This window comes from Heteronotia binoei, chromosome 13 (genome assembly GCF_032191835.1).
Source record: "Heteronotia binoei isolate CCM8104 ecotype False Entrance Well chromosome 13, APGP_CSIRO_Hbin_v1, whole genome shotgun sequence".
In the NCBI taxonomy this organism is placed as follows: domain Eukaryota; kingdom Metazoa; phylum Chordata; class Lepidosauria; order Squamata; family Gekkonidae; genus Heteronotia; species Heteronotia binoei.
This window is the reverse complement of record NC_083235.1, coordinates 75,545,415-75,572,746: the sequence shown is the minus strand read 5'-3', so window position 1 is coordinate 75,572,746 and position 27,332 is coordinate 75,545,415. Positions and strand designations below refer to the sequence as shown.

The window sequence follows — 27,332 nt, the reverse complement described above, 5'->3', positions numbered from 1 at the left end:
GCCTCACTGCTCTGCCCCCCTTGCACAGCCTTGTCACCCACCCTGTTTTCACCATTTAAAGGCCAGGGAAGGGGCCGTGAAGCACTTCCCAGGTTGCCCCCCCTGCCGATCATCTGATTGGCGGGGAAAACTGCGCGGGGGCAGCGAACAACCCGCTGAAAGAGTGGTGCTGCCCATGCTGCTTACTGCTGCAGTTTCCCCTGCCGATCAGGTGATGGCCGCGGGGGAGGGTCAGCCTGGGAAGCGCTTCAGGGCCCTTCCTCAGCCTTTAAATGGTGAAAATGGGGGGAGGAAGCGCTGCGGGAGGCAGGGGGGCTGCACGGGGGCGGGGAGGCGCAGCCCAGTTTGAAACAGGCTGCAGACCGGGTGCCAGTCCACGGCCCTGGGGTTGGGGACCCCTGATCTAGAGAAGCAGACAACCTTCATTTGCAATCTTTATGCATGAGAGAAGTCAGGAAAGAGGGTGAGACAGCTGGTACTCTGTAAACTCCAGCAGGAACAAGCAATCACATTTGCAAAATTTACTTTGCATGGTGCAGAGTTGAAAGTGCTAGATGTCTGTGAAATCCAACAGTGGCAAAACTTATTTGCAACTCCGTGCTGGGTTTAGCAGGAGACAAAACTTTCATTCCATACACAAGCATGATCCAAAAACATGCTTATCTTTATATAAGTTAAATGCTAGTTAAACTAGCAGGTAGAGATGAAAACAGTTAGATGTTTAAAGTTTGTATATTGCTAAATGTTTAAAGTAGCCTTGTTTTGCAAATGCTACAGGCGGACCTTGGAAATCATGCAGGGACAGAGCTCAACAAACACATTAGGCAGGTTGCTGGGGATGGAGCTGAGAAAAAGGTGGTGCTGGGAAAGGGCATCATTAAGTTTTACTTATATTCTGCTACTTCTCTATTCCAGTTGTCACAAGAACAGATCATGCTCTTGCAGCAGCAGGTCAAAAATCCACTGCTTGAATGTATTTTAATTACAATTTCCCTTTCAGACCAATTTTCCTGACCAATTTTCATTTCCCTGACTTTCCAGAAAGTGGCAACCCTGTATATACAAATTGATGTGGGAAAGCCATACATTTTGCCTATATGAACTCTGGCTGTAACCGTTTAGACGAGAGAATACCGAAAAGGAATTTTAACGTATTATGCCAAATGCATTCCCTCAGCATAGGTTCTATCCCTGTGTTGAATTTTTAAAATCCCTGTATTTTAATTGGTCTGTGACCGTAAATAAAAAGTCTGAGTCTGCACTCCCTTAATTCTAATCTTCAAAACTGACAACAAATAAATCAGAAGCTCAAGGGATAACCCACCTGCCAAAAGCTTCACTGCCAACTATACAGGCACTAAACAAAGAACAGGTACTTCCTGAGATGAATGTTGTTTTATATTAGATACGGATCGAATACATATAGTTTCCTCTTCTTTGATTACCAGCACCTTCCTCCACCTAAAATGGTCCATTTGGTGCCTAGCAGAGCCTGTTCCTTTGATTTAGTCACCCCTATGTTGCAAGACTCCCTGAGAAGCTAAGGGGGGGGGGTGTCACAATCTTCAGGAGGTGCTGCGTGGTTTGGGGGGGTTTGCTAAGTTTTTTAATGGATTTGTAAGCCACCTTCAGCCACAAGGGAAAGGCAGAGTATACATATTTAAATAAATAAGTATCTAAGACAATGCCAACCATTTGAGAACTTTTTTAATAGTCATGTAGTCTCCATAATGATTTTTTTCCTGTCAAGTTCTGAAGTCTATTCTTCTAGAGAGTGGCTTAAGATGAATTGGTCCAACAGGCTGAATTAACAGCAAGTCAAGTACAGTAACAATCATTGTAGTTTGCAGTTAGAGTGTTGGACTACAATCTGGAGGACCCAGATTTCAATGCTCACTTTTCCATGGAAGTCTGCTGGATGACCTTGGATGAGACACACACTCAACTTGCTTCACGGGGTTGTTGTGAGCATAAAATGGATGAGAGGAGAATGATGTATTAAGTTACTTTGGGTCCCCACTGGGAGAAAAGAAGGCTATCAATATCTAAATATTCACAACTGTGCATCTTCCTATATGCAATTCAACCATGAAGTTTCTAAAAATACTGAATCTGGAAAGAATTGTAGATGGTCATTCAGGAAGAAAAACTCTTGTTTGGAATCATCTGCAATCTCAAATTCCACACTTCCTAGCTTCCTCCTTACTCATTTGCTCACTGTTATCTATTCTATAGTAGTTTGCAAGAAAACAGAGATTTAAGAGCTGATTCAGAACTAATGCTGCTCAAGAATCAAACAGGATTCTTTCTGATCAAACATAAATGCAACAAAATGGTAATCACCTTGAAACTATTTGCAGGTTTTTGTTTCTTTAAAAAAAATCAAGTCTTGTTTTGAAGAACTACAACCAATCCTGAGTTGTAACAAATGTTAAGTCCAGCAAGATCAACTTCAACTAAGAACCAAAACCAGTAAATACGGTAAAGATACCCAGAGAAACCCCTTAAGCACAGGATATCCTGATTCGCATATGACACATATTAGTCGTCTCTTATACTTTTTAATTTCTTTACAATTTATATATATATATGTGCGTATCTTGCTGATATAATTGTATGTGAACCACCCGAGCCATTTAGGGGTGGAGAACTGATGGTAAGGTCAAAAGAATGTTTTAAATAAAAGAAACACTAGCAGGTTACACGGGTGAAAAAGGAGAGAAGTACAGCTGAGCTGTCAATATATGCACTTCACTCTTATCCAACTGCAATCCTGAGGGTCTTCAGATATTATTGTGTATTCTGGAACCTTCAGAGTACTTCACCTAAAATTCAGCAGTGGGCTCATATATATGGAAGAGTGTGCACTAGCCATTAACTTTCAAAATTATTTATTCCAAATAAAATTTCTATTCCATCCCTACCTGAAGCAGAAAAAGATGGCCAAGCCTAAGTAGTAGCAATGCTGATCTAGTATAAGACTTGGACAAGCCTTGCTCTAGTTTAATATGTTCTGCATTAAGACTCTGTGATGAAATCACCAATGTAAAACTAGTTGCAAGTGGTTTCCAGGACACTACCTAGGAATTGCTCTCGTTCCATATTGAACAACAGAAATAATTATATATTTTCTGTGTAGCTATTGATACAGAGGATCTGGCAAGCTCTGTTCCAAGTATGTTCTGGTAACCACTAAACATAAAAATAACTGAACTGTATCTTTAGGGTTTGTAGAATCTTTCAGGCTCAAGTGCCGTGTTCTACTAGAGAAAGTTTTTCTTCCAGACGATTCGTTCTCGGCTGCGGAGAACATCCTCAGTGGCGTTGCAGCCAGAGCAGGCGCTCTGACCTTCTTGGCTGCTGACCTTCTTGGCTCAATGCACAGCAGCCAAGAAGGTCAGAGCGCCTGCTCCGGCTGCAACGCCACTGAGGATGTTCTCCGCAGCTGAGAACGAAACGTCTGGAAGAAAAACTTTCTCCAGTAGAACACGGCACTTGAGCCTGAAAGATTCTACAAACCCTAATGATGTTACCAGCTGTGAAAACCTGAAATCTTTGAACTGTATCTAATCTTAATCTGCATTCTAGCGCCAACAAATAAACATACATGCCTTTTAATCACAAACCCAAGAAAATCTGATACGAAGAAAAATCTGAATGTAAGATCGTAACATCGAAATGTCACTTTTCTATGTTTTTAAATTGTTTTATGGTTTTTATGTCCTGTTATATGTTTATACCCATGCATACGCATGAGCATGTAAGCTTTGGCGAGGAGGGCGGGATATAAATGGAACTAAATAAATAACTTTTAAGCATGCATAAATAACTCCCCAACTACTAGTCATGGTAGCAGGAGAGACGGTATGTAAACAGACAGGATAGCTGAATTAAATTCTGTCCTGGAGATGCACAAAAAAAAAGGTTCAGACAAAACATGCTTAACTTAAAACACAAAACACCTCATTTTGAACTAGCCAAAAGGTCTACAGAAATCAGCACACAATGGTGCCTAAATTAAGTATTTATAAAGAGAAGACCTGGCCAGTGCAACAAAGTGTACTAATCCCATACTGAAGCCACTTTCACCTATGTTTTGCATAGCCTCCTCCACAGCTGCTTTCATTTGAGGGCACCCAAGTTCAGAAGATAATTGATTATACTATAAAAGTTTTTGAAAGTAATAATTCTTTTCCATGTATAATGAAACTGTGTCCTGTCTCTGATCACTCTCTGTCAACCAAGGAAATATATCTAATAGTCAAGCCATGTTGTCATAAAGCATATAGGTCACTATTTCCATGAATGCTAATGTGGATGGGTCAATGGGGGAAAAAATAAGGGAAGATCAAAGACTAGAAGTGCCATTCTAAACATTCCTTCTGAGCTCACTGATGTCAGTGTACTTAGAAGAGTGTAACTCTGCTTAGGATAGCACTGAAAGAAGGATAAATTATAACCTCTGAGTCTTCAGACTTACCTTTGTAAATGAATGGAACACAACCTATACCACATAGTCTATAAATATGGTTGTGCTTAGGAATCACTTGCACTGAAACCAAGAAAAGCAACCAACATTCTAAAGAGAATCCAAAAAGACCAGATAAAAGTATTTAAAATCAGTAACGAATTGCCTCAGTCACAGCACATGTGGACATATGGTCCTCCATGCCGGTTCCCAAAGTTTCCAGCTGGAGAAGATACCATGAAAGAAGATGGAAGCAATTTTAACCTATGCCATCAGGATTTTTACAAAAAAAAATCCTCATTTAGATACTATATTCCTAATTTATTAATGGGCAAGCTTCTAAAAACTACAGAACTAATAGTGCAATCGTAAGAGCACTCTCATGGGAATAAGCCACACTGAAAAGACTTTAGTTGAATTCAGAGTAGACTTACTTAGAATTGCTCTCTTAAACATATGATAAAGATATCATACTAGAAATGGTGATAAAGCTATGAAGAAAAAAATAGGTGGGAATACACTTTGCACGTATTTCAGAAATACTGCCCAGAACAATTTTTATTACATTTAAGATTTCTCTCAATGACTACAGAATAGACTTCTTCTGGAAAGGGAGACTGCTTGTGTATTAGTAGGGCACAATGTGCAACATCAAATTTAGAACACAATTCTCTTCTGAGGGGGTTGTACAGCCCAGAATAATTCCACATTCACTCTTTGCAATCAGTCCTTGGGAAAATGATCATCACAGAAAAATAATTTCTCTCCTATATGCCTCAGTGAGCCTGAAGTTAAGAATGACAGGATTTGGTACAGAAACTACAAGAGAACAGCAGCTGCCATACAGATGAAAATTGCTGGATGAAAAATAATCTTAACCAAGAAAGCCATTAGAAGTGGATGATGAGCTAGTATGTCCATTATGGATCGGAAATTCATCAAAAAGGAAAAGGAGGAAGAAAATGGTGAAAATCCATTTTAGAGAAGGAGGTGCAAGGCTAATGTGAAAAGGCAAGAGTTCAGGCATTTGAGCTTTAAACATGGGCAGAAAAGGTCCAGGGTTCTGAAAAATCACAGGACATGTGATGGAGTGAAATACTACTGGAGGCCCAACATCCCAAACCAAATCTTATCCTTCATATTTTGGGCTGGACAACTTGAAACCTTATTAAGAATGTCTATTTCAAACCTCTGTGTTTTCTAACTGTCAACAAACGTGCAAATCTGAGGAGTGCTTTGCTAAATTTATAAATAATTTATTGAATAAGTTTAAAACATGGGAAAACTTCTAAAGAAACTAACAAATAAAATGTTTTATGATACATATTTTGCCCAAGGGAAATATAAAGTTTGAGCTACATGAACAAGCAGCAACATACACAGCAAAGCAAAAAACAGTCCCTGATGTACATCCCAAGGCAACAGTCGTAAGGACTATGCTTTGGTTTTTCTCACTGGCTGTGAGGTCACCATCAATCCAGACTAGTGGATCTGAGGATGCAAAGCTCAGGCATTCCACTAGATAAAGCCTCTGATTGCTCTGCACTTTTCTTAATACCAAGTTTGTAAGGTTGTCCAGAACACATTTTTGTCAGTTTGATTTCTCAAAAAGTTCTTCTAAATTCTAGTGTTAAAATGTCTCAGATATACCTTTTAAAAGTTAATGGATAAATAGTAAATTAGCCAATTCGAACAGTAGCAAGCGACAATTAAAAGTAGTCAGTGAATGAGATTAATCCGTAAGGGATTATGTACCAGATAACAACTGGACTTTTAAAGCACAGTTCAAAGCTATCTTTTCAATTTAAGATAATGTAAAAAAATAGCTTTTTCTAATTTACATGTGAAAAGGTTACATAAACAGGAAACCCCATATATCAGTCCAGACTACACTTAATTGAAACTGCCTACAACACATGTGAGTCAAAGGAAACTTCGGTATCTTCCTATTTCAGAGTTGTTCCAACTGGTAGAATGTATAGCTTTATACTTACATGTGTGGATTCTGAAAAGGAACTCCAGTTGGGTTCAGAGTAAATTTTGTTGTGGATTTGAAAGGTGGATTTGCGAAGTTCAGCTTCAGTGCTCTGCGCTTACCTGAGAGTAAGTAAACACAAAAAACTCTTGTTGGCAAGAGAACAAAGATTATACTGTACTCAGAGCATATGAAATAAACTAGGTATCTTCCTTACATGTAAGAACATCATTACACATATTACATAACAATATCAGTCACACTAGCAACAGAACAGCCATGGGGTAGAGCTCCTTTGCTTTATACTGCATTCAGCCATTAAGCAAGCCAGCTTTTAACAAGACAGCTTCTTTGAACTACAGTTGTCCTTACCCTTATATAATAATAATATTAAAAATAATTACCAGGATTGAAAATCTTAGGTTCCAGGTATTACTATGTTTAATATTAATATTTTTGCATCAAGGGTAGAAAAAAAATACATCTTATTACTCTCAAGCAGCAAAGTGTGCCATGCAAATTATAAATGAGGTTCAATTAAAAAATGGACAGGGTCACAATCCTTAGCTGCCATTTGAAATGCTGCTAGCATGAGATGCAATCATGCCACAGATTTTGGCTAGGATATCTGGCAGAAGAAATATCCATTCTGTTGCTGCCTTTTGAAGAAAGAAGTGCAGCTGCATATATGATTGACAGAGCTTCTGCCTATGAAAGAATGTGCATCTCTACATACATGAAGAACATGTGTACACTCATGTAGATAAATGTATTTCTGCATTCCTCTACACACACATGCAAGAGTATGAGTATCTATATGCATAGATCTGTGAGGGCTGACAGTGCAAATGTACATGTACAGTTTTGCTATATACCACAGGCAATTTAAAACTCCGAACTAAATATGGAAATATGGAACTCTGAACCAAATAAGGTTTCCTGTTGCCAGCTTAAAAATTACATTGCATATTAGCAAATATTAATGACATCTATCCTAAGGAATGAATTTCCACAGAATAAAGATACTGCCAATGACTGTTCCTCCAGGGTCCACCATTGTTGACTACACATTCACAATAAAATACTTGAACCTGTCAAACACAGGTTCAATGCAAAATAATATTTTACACTTCAATGCAAAATAATATTTTGCACAGACCAGTTGCTTATAATTAAAGAGAAACTCTGTGTTGAAGATGGTCTTTCTTAAAATAATAAAGAAAAAAGATTAGACTTGTCTAGCTCAACTTTTGCATTAAAATTTTAATTCAAATGAAAATGAATGTGTTTTCTTTAAAGAGCAGGGATGGCCTAACATCCCTTTTAAAATTGCTGTATTAACATTCCTGAGCTTTTAAAGGAATGGTTGGCACCTTAGTCCTATACACTTTAATTCTGAAAGGAGTTAATTAAATTTATTGATAAGTGTACTTTAAGCCACCTCACTGATTTCAGAACACATTGTTTCCATATTTCTACCTAATAATGATGGTCCTTAATCCACCTTAACCTTTTATTGAAAGCGGGATTACAGTCACATCACATCACAGATTTGTATAAACCACTTGCCTTCACCTTCAGAAGAAAACCAAGGGAAAAATGAAAATATTGTCATTAATCAACTGGACACCACAGGAGATTCCCCTCTTAAACACCAAGCAACTTACTTGTGCTTCTAATTAACCTTCGTAGTGTTTTATGTACTTTGAAAAAGTTGCTTCTTTTACAGCACCGCCACCCTGTTGCCTGTTACTATATTGCATATATTACAATTCAACACAAAATGTTCATTTCCACAGATGAAGACTATTGAGACACAGCTTGCATCACTCTATTATTAACTCTGTTATTGACCCAAGCGGGCAGCCATGTTGGTCTGAAGCAGTTGAACAAAGCAGGAGTCAAGGTCCACCTTTAAGACCAACCAATTTTTATTTAGAACGTAACCTTCCAAAGCATTCAATAGGTGACGTCAAGGTAGCTGTTTTACTGCAAAGGAACTTCAAGAACAGAATGGAGAGAGAAATTGCTGAATTACAAATTATTATGACACCTGGAACAAACACCTCCCCAGGACTGAACAGGGATATTGGTTTTTTATCTCATTACAGATGCTAAACTCACCCTCAGTGAGCATAGCCATACATCCACAGTATTCCAATGTGTTTCTCTTTTAGAATTGTGTATCAGTATAATTATTTGTATTGACATACTCAAAATAGGGATATTGGCTGTATATCTCATTACATATGCTTTTTACCCATGTTCACTATATTTTATTGTATTCCTTTTTCCTATGGCAAACTAGAAATATGTTTACATGTTAAAAAGTAAATTAGGTGGACAAGAACATCATTATCCAATGTATTTCTCTTTTAGCTGTATTGACACACTCAAACAGGGACTTTGGTTGCTTATTCCATTACATATATTGAACCCATCTCCCATTGTCATTGACAGACAATCTCACATTTTGACATACTACTGTTTTGTTGCTTTTGCATGCTCATGCTACTCAGATCAAAGGTTTTCTCAATTTGTTAATTTTACTATTCTGGCGTTGTACCATTTTACATTCTAAACTATTGCCTACCAGATAATTTTACTTCACTGTCATTGGTTCTTAAATCTGTACCATGTTGCCTTCTGGGTCACTGCCTACCAGCTATGTATGGCTCCACTCAGCTATGTATGGCTTTGCTCACTGTGCTGGATTCCTCGCCTGATGAAGTGTGCTTAAGAGCACACGAAAGCTTACGTTCTAAATAAAAATTGGTTGGTCTTAAAGGTGCACTTGACTTCTATTACTGACCCACATTGTGAAGCCACACTTTAAAAGCATATTGAGAATAACTACATAAATTGCTCTTCCCTCCATCTGCTACATGGGGAAAGGAAGGATGGCATCAGCAACTGAACAGTGGGTCAGATAATACCACAAGAAACCAGTCAGGGGAACTTCGTTGGCCTCCCATTTATAAACTCCAGTCTTCAGGCTTATGAAAATAAAGCAGATTAGGAGCAGCAGAGTTCAAAAGCAATGACTGCTGTTTCTTCCAGATATTGTACTGCGAGGCGACATTACCAAAGCCTTTAAAGTTATCTTCAGAGTTGAAGAGTGATGAAGTTGCTCAGATCGTTCAAATCTACAAGACTTATTGATTTATTTCATTAGATTTTTGTCTTGCTCTCCCACCTACATATTTGCAAAACTTATATTATTACTTATATTATTTCTAAAGAATTTCAACAGGGATAAATGTAAAGTTCTGCAATTCGGTAGGAAAAATCCCATGTATGGTTATAGGATGGGAGAGACTTGTCTTAGCAGTAGTATGTGTGAAATGGATCTAGGGGTCTTAGTGGATCATACGCTGAACATGAGTCAACAGTGCGATGTGCTGGCTAAAAAGGCACATGCAATTTTGGGCTGTATCAACAGAAGTATAGTGTCCAGATCACGTGATGAGATGGTATTGCTTTACTCTGCTCTGATAAGACCTGATCTGGAGTATTGTGTTCAGTTTTGGGCACCACATTTTAAGAAGGATATAGATAAGCTGGAACGGGTCCAGAGGGGGGCGACGAAGATGGTGAGGGATCTGGAGACCAAGTCTTATGAGGAAAGGTTGAAGGAGCTGGGGATGTTTAGCCAGTAGAGGAGGCGGCTGAGACGTGATATGATCACCATCTTCAAGTACTTGAAGGGCTGTCATCTAGAGGATGATGTGGCATTGTTTTCTTTGGTCCTGGAAGGTAGGACCGGAACCAATGGGTTGAAATAAAATCAAAAGAGTTTCCGGCTCAACATTAGGAAGAACTTCCTGACCGTTAAAGAGATTCCTCAGTGGAACAGGCTTCCTCGGGAGGTGGTGAGCTCTCCTTCCTTGGAGGTATTTAAACAGAGGCTAGATGGTCATCTGACAGCAATGAAGATCCTGTGACTTTGGGGTAGGTATTTGTGGGTTTCCTGCATTGTGCAGGGGATTGGGCTAGATGACCCTGGAGGTCCCTTTCAATTCTATGATTCTAATACTTCCCTATAAATTTATGTATAACTCAGAATATAAAATTGTACATACTCAGCATATAAAATCACTTTCCATGGAGGCCCAGGCCATCACAGTTGTCAGGTCTGCCTTTTATCATCTTTGACAGGTCAGGCAACTGGCCCCATACCTCTGCCCCCAGGATGTGGTTACAGTAACCCGTGCTAATGGTCACTTCCAGGCTTGATTACTGTAATTCACTCTACATGGGCTTGCCCTTGCAGTTGATCCGAAAACTTCAGCTGGTGCAAAATGTGGCAATGCACCTACTGATGGCGCTGCCTGTGAAGGCAGGCATTCAGTCGATGCGACACCAGCTGCACTGGCTCCAGCTGAGTACTGGATCTGCTTCAGGGAACTGGTATTGACCTCTTTCCCTATGTACCCGAGAGAGCTCTGCACTCTGCTGAGCAAGATCTGCTGGCTGCCCTTGGCCCAAGGGACATCCGCCTAACCTCAACCAGGGCCAGGCCTGATGCAACACATTCCTGCAGGAGATCAGGGCCCTGCAGGTCCTCTTACCGTTCCAAAGGGCCTGTAACATGGAGTTGTTCCACCAGGCCTTTGGCTGAGGCGATGTGCATCTAATGAAAAAAGTTGGGCGGCCCTGCTGAAGACACCACTCCTACACGGCCCAGAATTAATAAATGAACATCAGAGTCGAGCAACACCAGTATCTGAGATTGTGCAAACAACAAGTCATGCAACTTTTAAATCCCTAAATGTATTTTAACTATTTATGAATTGTTTATGTTTGCCAAATGGCCAATTATTACGATCCACCCTAAACCTGCTTGCGGGAAGGGTGGAATATAAGTCCAAATAAATAAATACTGTCATATTTATGACATTTTAAAGTGTAAATATTTATTTTTACACAAGCAAAATTATTTTGCAAGGTCCCATCTGTTCCCATTGGAAAAACAGGGGAAAATAGTCCCTAGAAACAATACAGGGGGGAGTCTTTCATTTTTGCCCCAGACCTTAGTTATTTCCAAGGTGGGAACACTTTCCAAAAAATTGTTTGGCATTCCAAACTGAAGAATCTTCTTCCATCCCTGAAAGCAAGTAACCATGAAATTACTATTAAAAATAAACACAAAACCCCTATTTCACCACCTATTTCCCAGTTTTAGTACCCCTATTTCAACTTAAGCAGCTAACATGACAATGGTAGATACTCAAAGATCACAGATCATCTCTGCTCTCCCTAGCCTGCTCAAGCCAGTTCTGACCCAAGAATGCTGATTCCCAGGAATCAACTGTCCCAGAGGGAGAAGGGAGAAGGGAAAAAAGTGGAGAAGATCCCTAATCATCTGAGCTTTATACTGATGGATCAGTGGACTGAACCTATTAACCACTAATCTGAGCTCTTTGATCTTGGATACACAATATAAGTCAAGAATAAATTTCTATACTTTGATTAGGACACAAACGTAATTACTCAGTGACAGAGTTTGATAGCCCTTGCTGCTTCCCTTTACAATGCCTTTACAAGCCCAGCATTTAATACACTGAGATCAACTAAGATCAACTTTAGGGAAATAAAACAGTAACATTTGAAAACAAAATGGTCACTGTGAAGCAGTAGCTAAAAGGGCAAATGCAATTTTGGACTGTATCAACAGAAATACCGTGTCCAGGTCATGCAAAGTGACATTACCACTTTCCTGTGCTCTGATCAGACCTCACCTAGAGTACTGTGTTCAGTTCTGGGCACCACAATTTAAGAAGGATACAGACAAGCTGGAATGTGTTCAGAGGAGGACAATGAAGATGGTGGGGGGTCTGGAGACCAAGTCCTACAAGGAAAGGCTGAAGGAGCTGGGTATGTTTAGTCTGGAGAGGAGATGACTGAGAGGTGATATGATCACCATCTTTAAGTACATGAAGGGCTGCCAGATAGAGGATGGTGCGGAGTTGTTTTCTGTTGCCCCAGAAGGTCGGAGCATTACCAATGGATTGAAATTTAAGCAAAAGGGTTTTCAGCTAAACATTAGGAAGAACTTCCTGACAGAGCAGTTCCTCATTTGAACAGGCTTCCTTAGGAGGTGGTGGGCTCTCCTTTGGAGGTGTTTATGACCATCCATGCTTCCAACATTGTTTTGTGAAATCCGTAAGATCAACACATGATAAAGTCCAGATGAGAGACATTTGAGAAAGTGCTGAAAACACTCTTCATTACTATTTCTGAGTGTACTGCCACTTACCAAATTTAGCTCCAACTGTCCAACTGATGACTTGAAAATTAGCCACCTGGACATACTATATATTCTGCTGCCCCCACATCCCAATTCTCCTTTTTGAGGATAGCTCATAAGCTTCTCAAGCAGTGTTCCCTCTAAGCTGAGTTAGTGTGAGCTAACTCACAGTTTTTTTAGCCTCTAGCTCACACAGTTTTTGTCTTCGCTTAAGAAGGATGGGCCCAGAGCACACTAATTCATGCAGTAGCTCACAACTTTAATGCCAGTAGCTCACAAAGTAGAATTTTTGCTCATGAGACTCCACAGCTTAGAGGGAGCATTGTTCTCAAGTTACATGCATTTAAATGAAAGCATATGAAATGTAAGTGAAGGGAAGGAAAAATGCAGGGCTAGCCCTAAGCTGTCTGGCAAGGTTAACTTTAGGGGCCCCTTCCCCACACTGATAATGGCACATGGGGGCTCGCCAAGAAGGTCGGCATCTTGGTGTAGACCAATACTATAATAAAAACTGTACCATGAATCCTTTGAATGGATCAATAGAAGCCAGTGTTTAAAGAGTGTTTCAAAGCTGTAAAAAAGCGCAAGGATAAAAAAAAAACCCCTTGCTTCTCATAAAAACAAGGATCTTTTCAGACAGAATCAAATGAAGATGGAGGTTCTGTGGCTGGGGGTGGGGTTTGGGATTGGAGTCCAGGCTTCCAGCTCTTGATGGGGGTGTCACTGACACTGGCACCATCTGTAAAGAGTTCAGGCATAATTCTGAATGCCTCCTTAACTGTAGAGGCCCAAGTCACACACATTGCCAGTCAGGCATCCTTCCAACTGACTCCTTTCTGGTCATGCCCTGACCTAGCCATGGTAGTCCATGCAACGATCACCTCCAGGCTTGACTGCTGTAATGCACTGTATGCTGGCCTACCCTTGAGACTAACATAGAAGCTCCAGCTGATCCAGAATCCAGCAGCGTGAGTCCTGATGAGGTCACAGATGGCACATACTCAACTTGTGTCAGCTACACTGGCTTCCAGAGTCAAGATTTTGATAATGATATTTAAGGCCTTGAGCGATCTGCGAGACCATCTCCTCTGAAAAGCTTTACATTCTGCAGATAACAACCTACTGGTGATTCCTGGCCCCAAAGATGTCCGGTTGTCCTTGACCAGGGCCAGAGCATTTTCAGTTCCGGCCCAGACCTGGTGGAATTCTCCCCGCCTAATACCACTAGGGCCCTGTAGGATCTTATGAAGTTCCACAGGGCCTGTAAGACAGAGATGTTTTGCCAGACTTTTGGTTAAGGACAGCAACAGTTATCTATTGTGGCTGGCATCCTCTCTCTTTCTCTCTCCCCCTAATTCTGATCTTATGTTTCCTCTTCCCATGCCCAGAAAGTGGCCAAGCAATCCAGAATCGGGATGTTCTAGTGACGCCATCTTGGACTTCTTTTTAACCTGGTCTTCTTTTAATTTTTAATTTTTTTAAAATCTTGTTATGATTGGGATTTTAATGTTTTGTATATTTGTTTTATGGCTCTATGCCTTTTGTTGCACATTGCCCAGAGCTCTGCACAAGTAAGGATAGGGCAATTAACAAATCAAATAGATGATGATGATGATATTTGACTAATACAAGTTTTTAATTAAATTAAACTAATTCTAGCTTTCACAGCTATTGGTAAAGGCTTAGACACATAAATAATGTGACCTTTCAACTAAAATGGAAATGAAGAACCCTATCTATATATTAAGCACCCCACTACATCACACACACCCCTTTGAGTCAAGGAAGTTACTAATTTCTGACACATTAATTACTATATGTGCACTATACACATTCATGTATAGAATTTATTTCCTAATCTGTCAATTGATATTCAAATATGGAATCTACAGGCGTTAACTCTGCGAGGGAGTTAAGAAAACTACACCTCTTCATAATACACAATTATGGTAGTGGTATTACATGAGCAAGAGTTCCTAGCTCTCTGTCTCAACATAATCAGCTTCTGGCTTCTTTCCCACTACTGGTTTGCAGAAAATCCCTCTGCCCTTAGCATGCTCCACAAAATTTCACAAGAACATATTTCTAACAACAGCTTCACAACAGAGCTGGCTAATCAGGCCACTGCTTCTTTTCAATTTGCTAGGTCAGTGGACGCCCTTCAGTATTCACCCTGGATGAAGACTTCAGCAGTGTTCCCTCTAGGCTGAGTTAGTGTGAGCTAGCTCACAGTTTTTTAGTCTCCGGCTCACCCATTTTTGTCTTAGCTCAGGAAAAATGGCCCCTGAGCAAACTAATTTATGCAGTAGCTCTCAACTTTAATGCCAGTAGTTCACGAAGTAGAATTTTTGCACACAAGATTCCGCAGCTTAGAGGGAGGATTGGCCTTCAGGGCGGGAAAAATAAAGAACTGCCAGGAAGCATCCATCATTATAGAGATTGTGTAAACATGGCAATTGCAAAAGCAGTGTGCAGGCTTCCTTTTAAACTCGTTTTCAAAACATGCTAGGGAAGAGCAAGTGATGAATAAATTCAAGTATGAGATTTATAAGCAGAAGAATGGGATGAAACCCTCCATTAAAGACTTGAAATGACTGGGAAGTTCTCTCTACACTTGTCTTTTTGTAAGAATTCAAGAAAAGTAATTGTAATACTTTAAACAATGGGTCCCCTGCTTTTTTTGAGCCTGCGGGCACTTTTTGAATTCTGACACAGCATGGCTGTGACAAAATGGCTGCCATGGGAGTCAGAGCCAGTCATTAAATGGCTGCCACAACACATTGAAACTGGGGAGGGGGGGTTGTAGAAAAAGTAACTCATATTCAGGAACTCATTTGCATATTAGATCACACCCCGACATCACAATCGTTTCACACCGGGGGTTTTGTGTCAAAAAGGCCCAGCAGGAACTCATTTGCATATTAGGCCACATCCCCTGATGCCAAGCCAGCCTGAACTTTGTTCTTGTGCGATCCTGCTCAAAAAAAGCCCTGGTGAAAATCCTTGTTATGCAGTGGTAGCTGCTGTTTTTAAAAACCTGCACAGCCCATCAAATCTCTAAGGGCAAAAGCCACACCTGGCCCCACCCACTTTCTAGAAGCACTTGGTGGGTGCCAGGAAAGGTGTCAGCAGGTGCCATGGTGTTAATGGGCACCACGTTGGGGGACATAAGTTTTAAATTGTTGGTCTGACAATCAAAGGGAAAGGGAGTAAATTAGATGGTCAAGGCTGGACTAATCCCCATATTTTTCCCTAATAAACCACCACAAGTTCTAGTACACAAGATGCTAGTGTGAGTCCCAGCCAAATGTCTGCAAAAATCTCACAAGTCTAACTTACCTCACAGGATTGTTGTGAGGTAAAATAGATATGAGAATGATGTAAACTGCTTGTGTCTCCACTGGGGAGATAGGCAGTATATAAATGAAGTAAATTTCAGCTATGGTAAATAATACTAATGGTTGATTTTGTGTAATTTCACAATGCTGATCATCTGGGCACTCCTGCAGTTCAACACCGCTAGCTGAAAGATGGAACTTGTGAGAAGAATCCTGTCATACTTTACAGCAAGGCTTTTTGTGCAGAAAAAAACCAGCAGGAACCTATTTGTATATTAGGCCACACCCCCTGATGTCACCATTGTTCCACACAGGGCTTTTTGTGTAGAAAAATCCCACCAGGAACTTATTTGCATATTAAGCCACACCCCCTGATGCCAAGCCAGCTGGAACAGCATTCCTGCTAAAAAAAAGAAGAAAAAGCCCTGCTTTACAGCATTATACAAATAATTGTCTCATAAAACGAATTTATTGTTTTAGCAGGCTACAAGCCGGGTCACATAATGCCTTATCTTGACTGGTGTTATAGCCTGTTGAGCACAAATAGCAGACTGGTTTGCTGTTACATCTAAACAGGCAAAGTAATGTTTGCCCTTGCCGTTCAAACGAGGATTGCAATCAGCTTAAAACTGCACATAAACTGTACATTCACATCGATATGTGAATCAAGCCTGTATGTCTGCAAGCAAAAACCATGTTTACCTGTCCCTGACCTGATGCATGACAGTCTCCCCTGCAAAATGTTTTGTAGCTGACTAGTTAAATTGATTGGATGAATTTATAATTGATTAAGGGTATTTTTTAAAATATCTGTTTTAGTAAGCAATTATTGGGTTATTGATTAGCGGGGTAGGGAAAACTGGGTTAGACGGAGGGAATAGATGGAAATTGGAAATAGTCCCCTAACTTGTCTAGAAGTATTTTCCCCACTGTTCAGCTTAGAATAGAAGGTGAATTACTTACGCAGTTGAGTTGTGTGTGTTATTAATTTATTAATCTGGGATAAATAGGTTGGGCAAGCAAGAAAAAGAAATTTGGTATTCCCAGTTCTGATTTGTGTAGCACATAGTTCTAATTTTGTAGCACTTCCAGTGATGGCAGGGTGTGTGGCATATGCAAATGAATTATGCTAACAAGCTCCATCACCTCTTTTTCTACAAAATGACCCCTGGGTGTAATACAAACCCACTGAGCCGCCCTGAGCCCTCTTCGGTAGGGTAGGGCGGGATATAAATCAAATGAAATAAATAAAAACCCACCATGCAATCAATTATTTCTTTCATAGGTAGTTCACATTCAGGGAGGAACTTTTGCAATTTCCCCACTACTGGCATGCCTGCAGATAAAGCGCAGCAACAACAGAGCTTCCACTTGGCATGTTTCCTAGCCGTTCCCCTGCCCCAATCTCCTAGCAGTGGTCAACACAACCCCCAGCCTACTGGGGGCTTTCAGATTTTTTAAAAATAGGCTCTATATTATTGTAGTGACATAACATTAAAAATATGAATAACTGGTTCTCTGAATTCCTAGTTTTTTAGGGGGGATTAAAAGGAAGCCTCTGGTCATTTTTGTTGTAGAAATATGAATTTCTCCTTACAGTTCCTTATATCACCTTTCAAAGGCAGGTTTGCAACTTGGGAATGCTACTTCACATAGTAGCCATCTTAGAAAAAACATATGGCTACCGTGGTTTGGAGAGTTTTGGGTTGATGTCCGGACTTCTGCAATATGCTCTACTTGGAGCTACCCTTGAAGAGTGTTCAGAAGCTGCAGCAAGTGCAGAATGCTGAGGCTAGAGCAGGGGTGTCAATGTCAGTGTATGTGCAGGCGACAGACCACTGCTGACAGCAAAGGATCTAATTGACATTAGATGATTTGGCTGACAGGGGCATCTGGAACACGGCCAGATTGCATCAGCCAGGGTGATGTGACCATGACTCAGCACTAAACCTGATTGGTCACTTACCTAGAGGACATGTATAAATGTACAATAGTACTCTGCTACCTGTTGGAGGTTGGATGGTGAATTGTGTGCGGAGCATTTTGCTAGTCTGTATTATAGTTGTAAATAAATGTATACAGCTAGTCTAATCGCAGCTGTGTACAAGACTTGATTCCTTTGCGTCTTCAGAAACCTCTCTCACTAAACGCAGAAGACCAACAGGGCTATGGGCCCAGCACGCTTCCGCTGCACCTGAGTGCTGTGAGTAGAGGAGGTGTGTGTTGGAGGAAGACGCAGAAGTGCTTCAGAAGTGAGGAGAAAGCTGTCTCAGCAGTAGCAGAGAAGCAGGTGCTGAGCAGGCTGGCTACGGTGCTGTTAGATAAGCTGACTCCTACTAACTACAACGTGTGGGCGTTGCGTATAGAATATTTTCTTAAGCGAGAAGGGCTGTGGAACTGTGTATCAGCTCCTCCTGCGGACCCCACACCTGAAGATGCCATCCGGGACCCGAAGGCTCTCGCAACCATAATACTAAGTATATCAGATGATCATGTGCACGTCAGAGGAAAACAGCAGGCGAAGGAAGCCTGGAACGCGCTCAAGGCCGTCTACATGCAGACAACAGCTGGCTTGCTGATAGCACTGATGAGGAAGCTGTATCGGAAGAGAATGCTGGCCAGGGAGATGGTGAGAGACCATCTCAACAGCTTATCTGCATGCTTCCAAGAGCTAGAACAGCGAGGTAAAACAATTCCGGAAGAAGATAAGGTGTATATAATCCTGAGCTCTCTGCACGAGAGATTTGATATGTTGTTGATGGCATTCGAGGGTCAGGACGCTGATAAACTTACTTTAAACTACATAACTGGGAAGCTCCTGGCAGAAGACCAAAAGCAGCAAGAGTGCAGAGAGCAGGCAACCGACGCTCATCAAAGCCAGCAGAAGCAAGAGCCTGAGAGAGTGTGGCTGGCAGCAGTCACTGAAGGAGAGAGTGTTGCAAGTAAAGAAAAAATGTTTCTTTTGCGGCAGCGAAAAACATCTGAGAAGGAGTTGCCCTGAGCTACGGAGAGGCAGGCAGAAGTCTTCGCAGAACCAGCAAGCGACACTGGTGAGGACTGACTCAGGTCTGCAGAGAGCACCGTGGATTATCTACTCCAGGGCCACCCAGATGTTCTGCTGCAAGGAGAGACTGCTAGAGGACACTGAGCCTGCAAGTCTTCGATTCGTGAGTCTAGCTGACGGCAAAAAGGCTGAGGTCCTCTGCCAAGGAACTGTGTACTTTCCTGAACTAAAGCACAAGTTTGTGCACATGCTTCGTGTACCTAGTCTAGAGACAAGCCTACTAAGTGTCTCAGCATTGGCAAAGGCAGGCTTTACTGTATCCTTTGATGTAGTAACTGTAAAATATTTAAGGCATGTAAACTATTGGCCAGAGGTGTATTGAGAGACAAAGTGTACGTGCTGGACCAGAAAGGAGTGAAAGCACAAGATGTATGTAACAAGCAGCCTCATCACAAATGTATTCATAGGTTGCATAGAAGGTTGGGGCATGGAAGTTACAACACTATTAGTAAGACCCTTTCCATTCTACAAGGTGAAAAGGTCGAGTCCTGCAGTGCCTATCTTGATTGTAATGTGTGTAAGCAGGCAAAATCTAAGGCCTACCTGGTGGCCAAAGAAAGCAACAGTCTCTGAGAGGCCTCTACAGCTAATTCATGCCGACATGATCGGCCCTTATGCCCCCAGTGTATCTAAAAACAAATATGCTTTAATCTTGGTTGACAACCAAGATTACTTGGGTTTACTTGGGTGTATGCCATGAAACAAAAGTCAGAAGTGTGTTCAACATTCAGATACTGGGCTAATCGTATGCAAAGGCAGTTAAATTGCAAGGTAAGTGCTTTGCAGACGGATATGGGGGGAGAGCTTGTAGGAAAACAATTTGCCTCCTGGCAATTGCTAATGTTTCTGCCCCAGCAGAAAATGGGGTGGCAGAGAGAAAAGGGGGAGTACTTCAGGCAATGCTTCACACTATGTTGAAGGATAGCGAGCTAAAAATAACTTACTGGGGAGAAGCACTGAAGACAGCGTGCTTTATAATAAACAGGTTATGGACTCAAACAATAAATGACATTATTAGGGTTTGTAGAATCTTTCGGGCTGTATGGAATAAATGACATTCCATACAGGGTGCTATATGGGAAGAAACTATGCTTAGATTTCATTAGAATCTTTGACTCCAAGGCTTGGGTCAATGTACCATTAGATAAAAGATGAAAAGGGGGTGCCAGAGCAAGGAAACTGCTATTCTTGGGTACCAAAATGGAATGAAGGCGTACAGATTTGCAGATGAGCATAATATGCTGTGATTTAGCAGGTCTGCCTCATTCTGTGAAGACGAAAGTTGGAGCAGGGTACATGCAAATGAATTGCCCAGTGGTGTAGAGTTACCGGTGAGGCGGTGAGCAGAGTGAGGTGGGGCATGTGAATATTAAACAAAAGACTTCCTCAACAGAGGAGTGGCAGAGAACTCAAAGCTCTGACAGTTCAGAGGATGTAAAACATGAAGGCTCTGATGGTTCACAGAGCACTCAGCCTGAAATCAGAGTGTCAACCAGAATAAATAAAGGAGTGCCTCCGAAGAGGTATGGGTTTGGCACAGCTATAAATTATGTACACACAACAAAGCCACAATGCCACGAGGACGTGTTAGTTCTAGACGATAAAGAGCATGCCGGCTGGCTGCAAGCTATGCAGAAAGAGTTCGACTCTCTAATTGAAAATAACGTATTTACACCTGCCGAGCTGCCGGCTGGGAAAAATGTAATTGGCTGTAAATGGCTGTATAAGCTTAAATGGCTTACAGACGGGACGCTTCAGAAAAAAGCTAGGCTAGTGGCTAGAGGATTTACCCAACTAGAAGGAAGAGACTTTGATGAATGTTTTGCCGCCACAGTCAGACTCGAAACACTAAAAGAAACGCTATGTAAGGCTGATATCAGTGGCATGGCAGTACATCATTTTGATGTGACCACAGCATACCTTAACGCCACCATAAAAGAGGAGCTGTACCTGCAGTCAATCCCTGGGTTCCCCAATAAAAATAATATGCCTGTACTTAAGATAAATAGAGCATTGTAAGGCCTTCGACAGGCAGCCCATGAATGGAACAAGTGCCTGAGTACAGCACTCGAGGGATTACGGTTTAAGCAAAGTCTGGCCGATCCATGTCTGTTTAGCCACAAGGTACATGGGCAGGAATGCTATATATTATTTCATGTGGATGATTTGTGCCTCCTTTGTAAGAACAATAAACAGCTGGAATGGTTTATGAAGGAAACACAAACACTATTTAAAATCAAGTATTTTGGGGAAATACAACATTATCTTGGGATGGAAATTACCAAGAATACAGAAGGGCACTATCAAGTAAGCCAAAAAGAAAAAAATACTGAAACTATTAGAGATATATGGAATGACTGAAGCCAAAGTAGTTCAGAGCCCCATGACTACTGGTTATGCAAAAGGGGAAGATGACGCTTTACTAGAAAATAAGCAAGTATACCAGTCCTTTGTTGGGTCATTGCTATATTTAGCTTGTTGGACTAGACCTGACATCTGTATGGCGGTCCACCTGTTAAGCCAGCACTGTGCAGAACCGAAGCAGAAGGATTGGATAGCTGCCAAAAGAGTACTCAGGTACCTGAAGGGTACAGTGGATCATAAATTAGTAATGAGTACTGATAGCGATCAAGTCCTAGTGGCATACAGTGATTCCAGCTGGGGGGAAAGACCAGATGGAAGGTCTACCTCAGGTAGTGCAGTGCTCATGCATGGTGCACTAATAAGCTGGAGAGTAATAAAACAAACTCGCATCGCCATGAGCAGCTGTGAAGGAGAATACTTGGCAATCAGTGACACCATTATACAACTAGAATGGTTAACTCAACTAATCAAAGATCTGAAGTTACCAGATCCAACACCTGTAGAAATGCATTGCGATAGCACAGCAGCTCAACATTTAGCAATGGCAAAGGGAATAAAATGCAGAAGTAATCAGAATGTTATCAGAATGTCAGAGAGGCAGTAAATAAAGAACTGGTGACGTTGACGCATTGTAAATCTGAATGTAATGTTGCTGACGTGTTCACTAAAAATATAACTGTGGAAAAGTTTGTAACACTAAGGAATATGTTGAAACTAGTGATCTGCACCTGAGGAGGGGTGTCAGTGTATGTGCAGGCGACAGACCACTGCTGACAGCAAATGATCTAATTGACATTAGATGATGTGGCTGACAGGGGCATCTGGAACACGGCCAGATTGCAGCAGCCAGGGTGATGTGACCATGACTCAGCACTAAACCTGATTGGTCACTTACCTAGAGGACATGTATAAATGTACAGTAGTACTCTGCTACTTGTTGGAGGTTGGATGGTGAATTGTGTGCGGAGCATTTTGCTAGTCTGTATTATAGTTGTAAATAAATGTATATAGCTAGTCTAATCTCAGCTGTGTACAAGACTTGATTCCTTTGCGTCTTCAGAAACCTCTCTCACTAAACGCGGAAGACCAACAGTCAAACATGTGGCCCGGGGGCTGGATCAGGCCCCCGGAAGGCTGCTATCAGGCCCACGAGCAAGTCTGCTTCCTTCTCCCTCTCTTTTACTTCTTTGTGTGTCACAGCTTGCTTTGCCAGGCTTGCTCAATCACCCAAGAACTACAGAGCAAAGCCTCTACTTTCTTCATTGGCTGGGCCTCCTCTCTTTGGGAGAAAGGGGGAGAGGGAGAGCTTGCTTTGCCAGGCTCTCTCAATCACACAGCAGAACTACTGAGCCAAGCCTCTCTTCCTTGAATTGGCCGAGGCTCCTCCCCATCCTGGTCTCCTGGGGAGGGAAACAGTCAGAGCTTCCTTTGCCCAGTTCCCTCGAACCCATGGGAGAGATACAGATAAAACACTTTTTTAAAAGCACCTCTGTATTCTTTATAAAGTTTGTATCTTCACTTCCTGGCATTACAATGTATGACACATGTGGCCCAGCCCGACAAGGTCTCATTTATGTCAGTTCCGGCCCTCATAACAAATGAGTTCAACACCCTTGGCTAGATGGTATGTTTGGGTCAACTATTAAGGCATGTAACCTAATACTATAGCAGTTACATTGGCTACCAATCCAGTCCTGAGCCCAATTGAAGATTTGGTTTTGACCTTTAAAGCTCTACATGGCTTGGGAACATGATATCGGAAGCACCATCTTCTTCAATATGTTCCTACTACCTGGGAATTAAGACCATAGGTTGCGGCCCTTCTGACTGTCCCATCAATCAAAGAAGCTATTTGGAAGGTATGCGAGTAAGGGCCTTTTCAATGGTAGCACCACAATTATGGAACAACTCCACAGGGAGGTGCACCTGGTTCCATCACTTTCAATCGTTAGGAGGCAGCTGAAGACAGATTTATTTAGGCCCATATTTGGTTAATTTACTGACAGTCTGAAATTATGATTTTAAATTTTTATGCATTTCATGTATCCCATTTTATGTATTTTATCTATTTTCAAGCCTCTTTGAGTTCCATAAGGCAGAAAGGCAGTTAATGAACATTTTAAATAACTATCTCCACAAGGGAAAGCATGAGAGATTTGCATATTGGCAGAACAGTTTATCAGTATAACGATATTCCACTGCAGATTTTTTTCCAAAAAAAAAAAAGTAAACTACTCCAATGACAGGGGGAGGAAATGTCTGCAGTGGGCCAGAATAAGGGAAAATGGCTCCTATGTAAGCAAGAAAATCTAAACTTTCCCACCCAAATGGCAGCCATCCAGGCTTTACTTTCCCAAACATCTGAGCCAAGCAGATTTGAGAAAGATTAAAGAAAAGCCAGCAAAACCCAGGAGGTGCACCACAATGGGCAAGCAGGAAAAAGAACCTGCTTCTCAACAGCATTTAACCTGGGGCAGATAGCCCACATGGAAAAGGCCATAGATTCTGTTATCTTTATTCTTATGGCAATTTTTCATTTTATATATAGGCAAAAGACTGCACTTTTCCCTGAAACTTTCCAGTGCCAGAGTATGACAACTTAACTTTACTGGAAAAAAATGTGTCCCATGTTGGTTAGAAAATAAGAACTCTCATAAAACTACAAGTGCTTGAAGAAGAGCAGCAAAATAAATGTATTCTGTTTGGATGCATAATGATGCATCGACAGGCAAAGGCTAGACTTCTTTGTGCCTCTTGTAATGCTATTCCAAAGACTCAATCAAATTCAAAAATTTACCCTTATAAATTCTTTTTTATAAGATCATACTTCTGTTGGCAACCATTTTATTAGAAAATCTCAAACATAAAATCCCAACATACATTACAAAATACCAAAGTCATCTTACAAACATTTCATCATTTTAGATTTATATGCACGACTAATAACTTCAAATAAAATGATATATATATATATAATCTGAATGAAATGTGAGATTTTTTATTCAATATGCTGGGTTTACGAGAGATTTACTAGCAATGCTATGCTTTGATGTCCAACAAAGATCTCTTTAAAACATGGCATACAATCATCATGACATAATGACATAATGAACACAGCAATTAAAAACTATTACGAGAATGAAACAACAACAAAAATAATAGTGCAGAGCTTCCATTAGTCATCCAAACGTGGACTAACAATTTCTGACCCTTAAGAGATTTTAGCATTATCAGATGTTACCAGTTAGTTTTTCAAAAAAGTTGTTTCCATATCTTCAAGGGTACACAAGAAGCAAAATATGGGGCCATCTAAAACAAAAGTATGGCTCAGAACAAGACCATAGCTTAGGCAGAATGCATGTTTTATATGAATAAGATCCCACGTTCAATCCCTGGCACCTGCAGATAGCAAAGACTTAGAAATGCCCCTCCTGAAGCACTGAAAAGTTGCGCCAAATCAAACTGGATAATACTGGCACAGAGGGACCAATACAAAAAAGCAGTTTTGTATGCAATTAAATATCCACAAGGAGAACTTTAAAGTTCTGAAATCCAGGTGCCCTTTGATATAATCACTTTGGTTTTTATGTCAAACAGCTTGTTCAACATTATCTTAAACTTACTCATCCAAAGAATTCCACTACATTTTGACAAAAAACAAAACAAAACAGAAAAGCAACAACCCCTCTCCCATCCCAATCTATAAGGTTGCCAAAATAAACATATTATTTATTTATACAACCAGTTTAGAGAGCCAGTGTGATATAGTAGTTAAGAGTGCCAGACTAGTATTTGGGAGACCAAGGATCAGATTCCTACTTGTGCCATCAAAGCTCAATTGGGTGACCTTGGGCTAGTCATACTCTGAGCTTAACATACCTCACAGGGTTGGTGTGAGGATAAAGTGGAAGAGAGTAGGATGGTGAAGCCACTCTCGGTCCCCTTTGGGGAGAAAGGTGGGTAATAAATAAAATTAAATACATAAATCCCCATAATAAATACACCCGAGGCATATTCATGTATTAAAGTACTTTTGACAGACTGATGGAATTATACACAAAAGTATCGCATTTTGAAAGCAAAATGAAAAATGGAAGCTCTGCCCATGTATTAATGCATGGCTAATCAGTCAGCTCAACAGTGGACACATTCCCAATGCCAAGAATGATATACAAATAAAAAACCAGCAAAATACTATAAAACATATAGCTTACTTTGTGCTTTTTCACAGAAGTTTATCTGAAAGCCTAAAGCAAAAAAGATAAGTTCTAGTTCATTTACTGGAAATTACAGATTTGCATAACCTTTAAAAATCACATTAAATGCTGATTTTTTTAAAAAAAAAAACTCTGAAACACTGGATAAAAGGTTTTACATAGGCAGGATTTCAGCTTGCAGTACAAGAAGAGGTTTCAGCTTTCTCGATAATATCTAGTACCCTGTGGAATAGTTAGAGCTGTAAAGTCCCAAAAAACAAGGAAAGGAAAAGATGTCTGTCCAAATCAGGTCAATTACAGATGTTAAATATTAGTTTGCTGCTAATCTAAAAACAATATGTTACGGACAAATGGTGATATTGCTAATTATAGTCCTATATGGTCCCTACTATGGCAAAAACACATGCATTCTATAGTCAAATAAAAAAACCCAGGAAACAGATTGTCAGGCTCCAACTCTCTGGGCTGCTGTGCCCTGCAGCATCGTTTTCAGTGTGGGCACTTGGGATGCCTCAGCCAATGAAGAAGAAGGAAGCCTAAGACTCACCCAAAGCCCTTTGCTGCCCTTCCCCAGAAACAGGAAATGAGCCTGTCTTGTCCTGCTTGGCTCACACTAGGCCTGTCTTTTAAAGGGAGAGCTTGGGGCAGGTCAGCTTTAGGCTCACCAAAGAGGCTTCACTGGGAGTTGGTTGCAGAAAGGATTGGTTCTCTTCAGGGCCCACCCTCCTATTGGTCCCTGCCCTTCCCCAGCGCCTTAGGAGGCTGTTCCCCGGGCCAGCTTAGGAGGGCCAGGAAAATGGCCCACAAGAGCTCTGGACTGGTGGGTGCAACTTGCGCACAGCCTCAGCCTCTCACTGGGCTGGGTGACAAGCACAGCTTGCTATGGAAGCATTGTAGCTGTGCCTCCAACTCTGTTGGCCTCCCAGTTCTTTCTCTACCCTCAGGGCTCAGGTATCAGAGGAACTGGAGGTGCCCCTGAACTTTGGAGGGGCCAGTACTGACCAGCTGGGAGCCAATAAGTGCAGGGGCAGGGATCCCAACCCTGGACATGAATGTATTAGGGAGACTTCTTTAGTTTACATTTAAATTTGAAAGGATGGGCACTAAATGCCACTGGATGAGCAGCTCATAACTGTACCTAATTCAGATTTCCTGTTCACATGGTCCAAGCTACATGACTTCAGATTTACAAGACACCTACAGACACAGCCATGGTTTCTTAACTAATACAAATTATGCAAATTAAACTGTTGCCTAGTTTACTCATTTTGAATAATTTACATTACTTCTGATAGCTGTGGGGACCAGCAAGTTACTAGGCACAGCTCTAGCACTCTACTGTCTTCCCACTAAAAGCCATGTTTTGCAATTTTCTGGCTACAAGTTTTCCCTTTAGCAATGCTTGCACATTTTCAAGCATACTTTCCCATTTATTTAAATGAAAGCTGAAAATTCCATGATAAATCTGTGCCTAACACTAAATTACCTATTTCCAACAGAACAGAGAAACACAGTCACAAAATACATAAAGCCCTCTTCATATCTCTTCATATTGTGCAAACTTAATTTTACAAAATTTATCATGTTTGCCATTTCTAGTAGAACTGCTGTGGACCACCCAGTACTCCATATGTCTCTAGATTACTTGAACCCTAG

General features: G+C 41.0%; 1 protein-coding gene across 7 annotated transcripts in view; it reads right to left on the bottom strand.

The window, feature by feature from the left end:
* MAP2K4 (mitogen-activated protein kinase kinase 4) overlaps positions 1–27,332 on the bottom strand; it is a 140,033-nt gene that overhangs the window by 89,980 nt on the left and 22,721 nt on the right. For 3 of the 7 annotated variants that reach the window (XM_060253369.1, XM_060253372.1, XM_060253374.1), the window contains exons 2-3: positions 25,674–25,706; positions 6,463–6,565 (exon numbers count right to left, since the gene is read on the bottom strand). In XM_060253369.1, coding sequence (XP_060109352.1) covers positions 6,463–6,565; positions 25,674–25,706 — 136 coding nt within the window. Of the gene's footprint in view, positions 1–6,462; positions 6,566–25,662; positions 25,707–27,332 lie in introns of all 7 variants that reach the window. The other 4 variants (XM_060253367.1, XM_060253371.1, XM_060253370.1 and 1 more) reach the window with 2 other exon arrangements.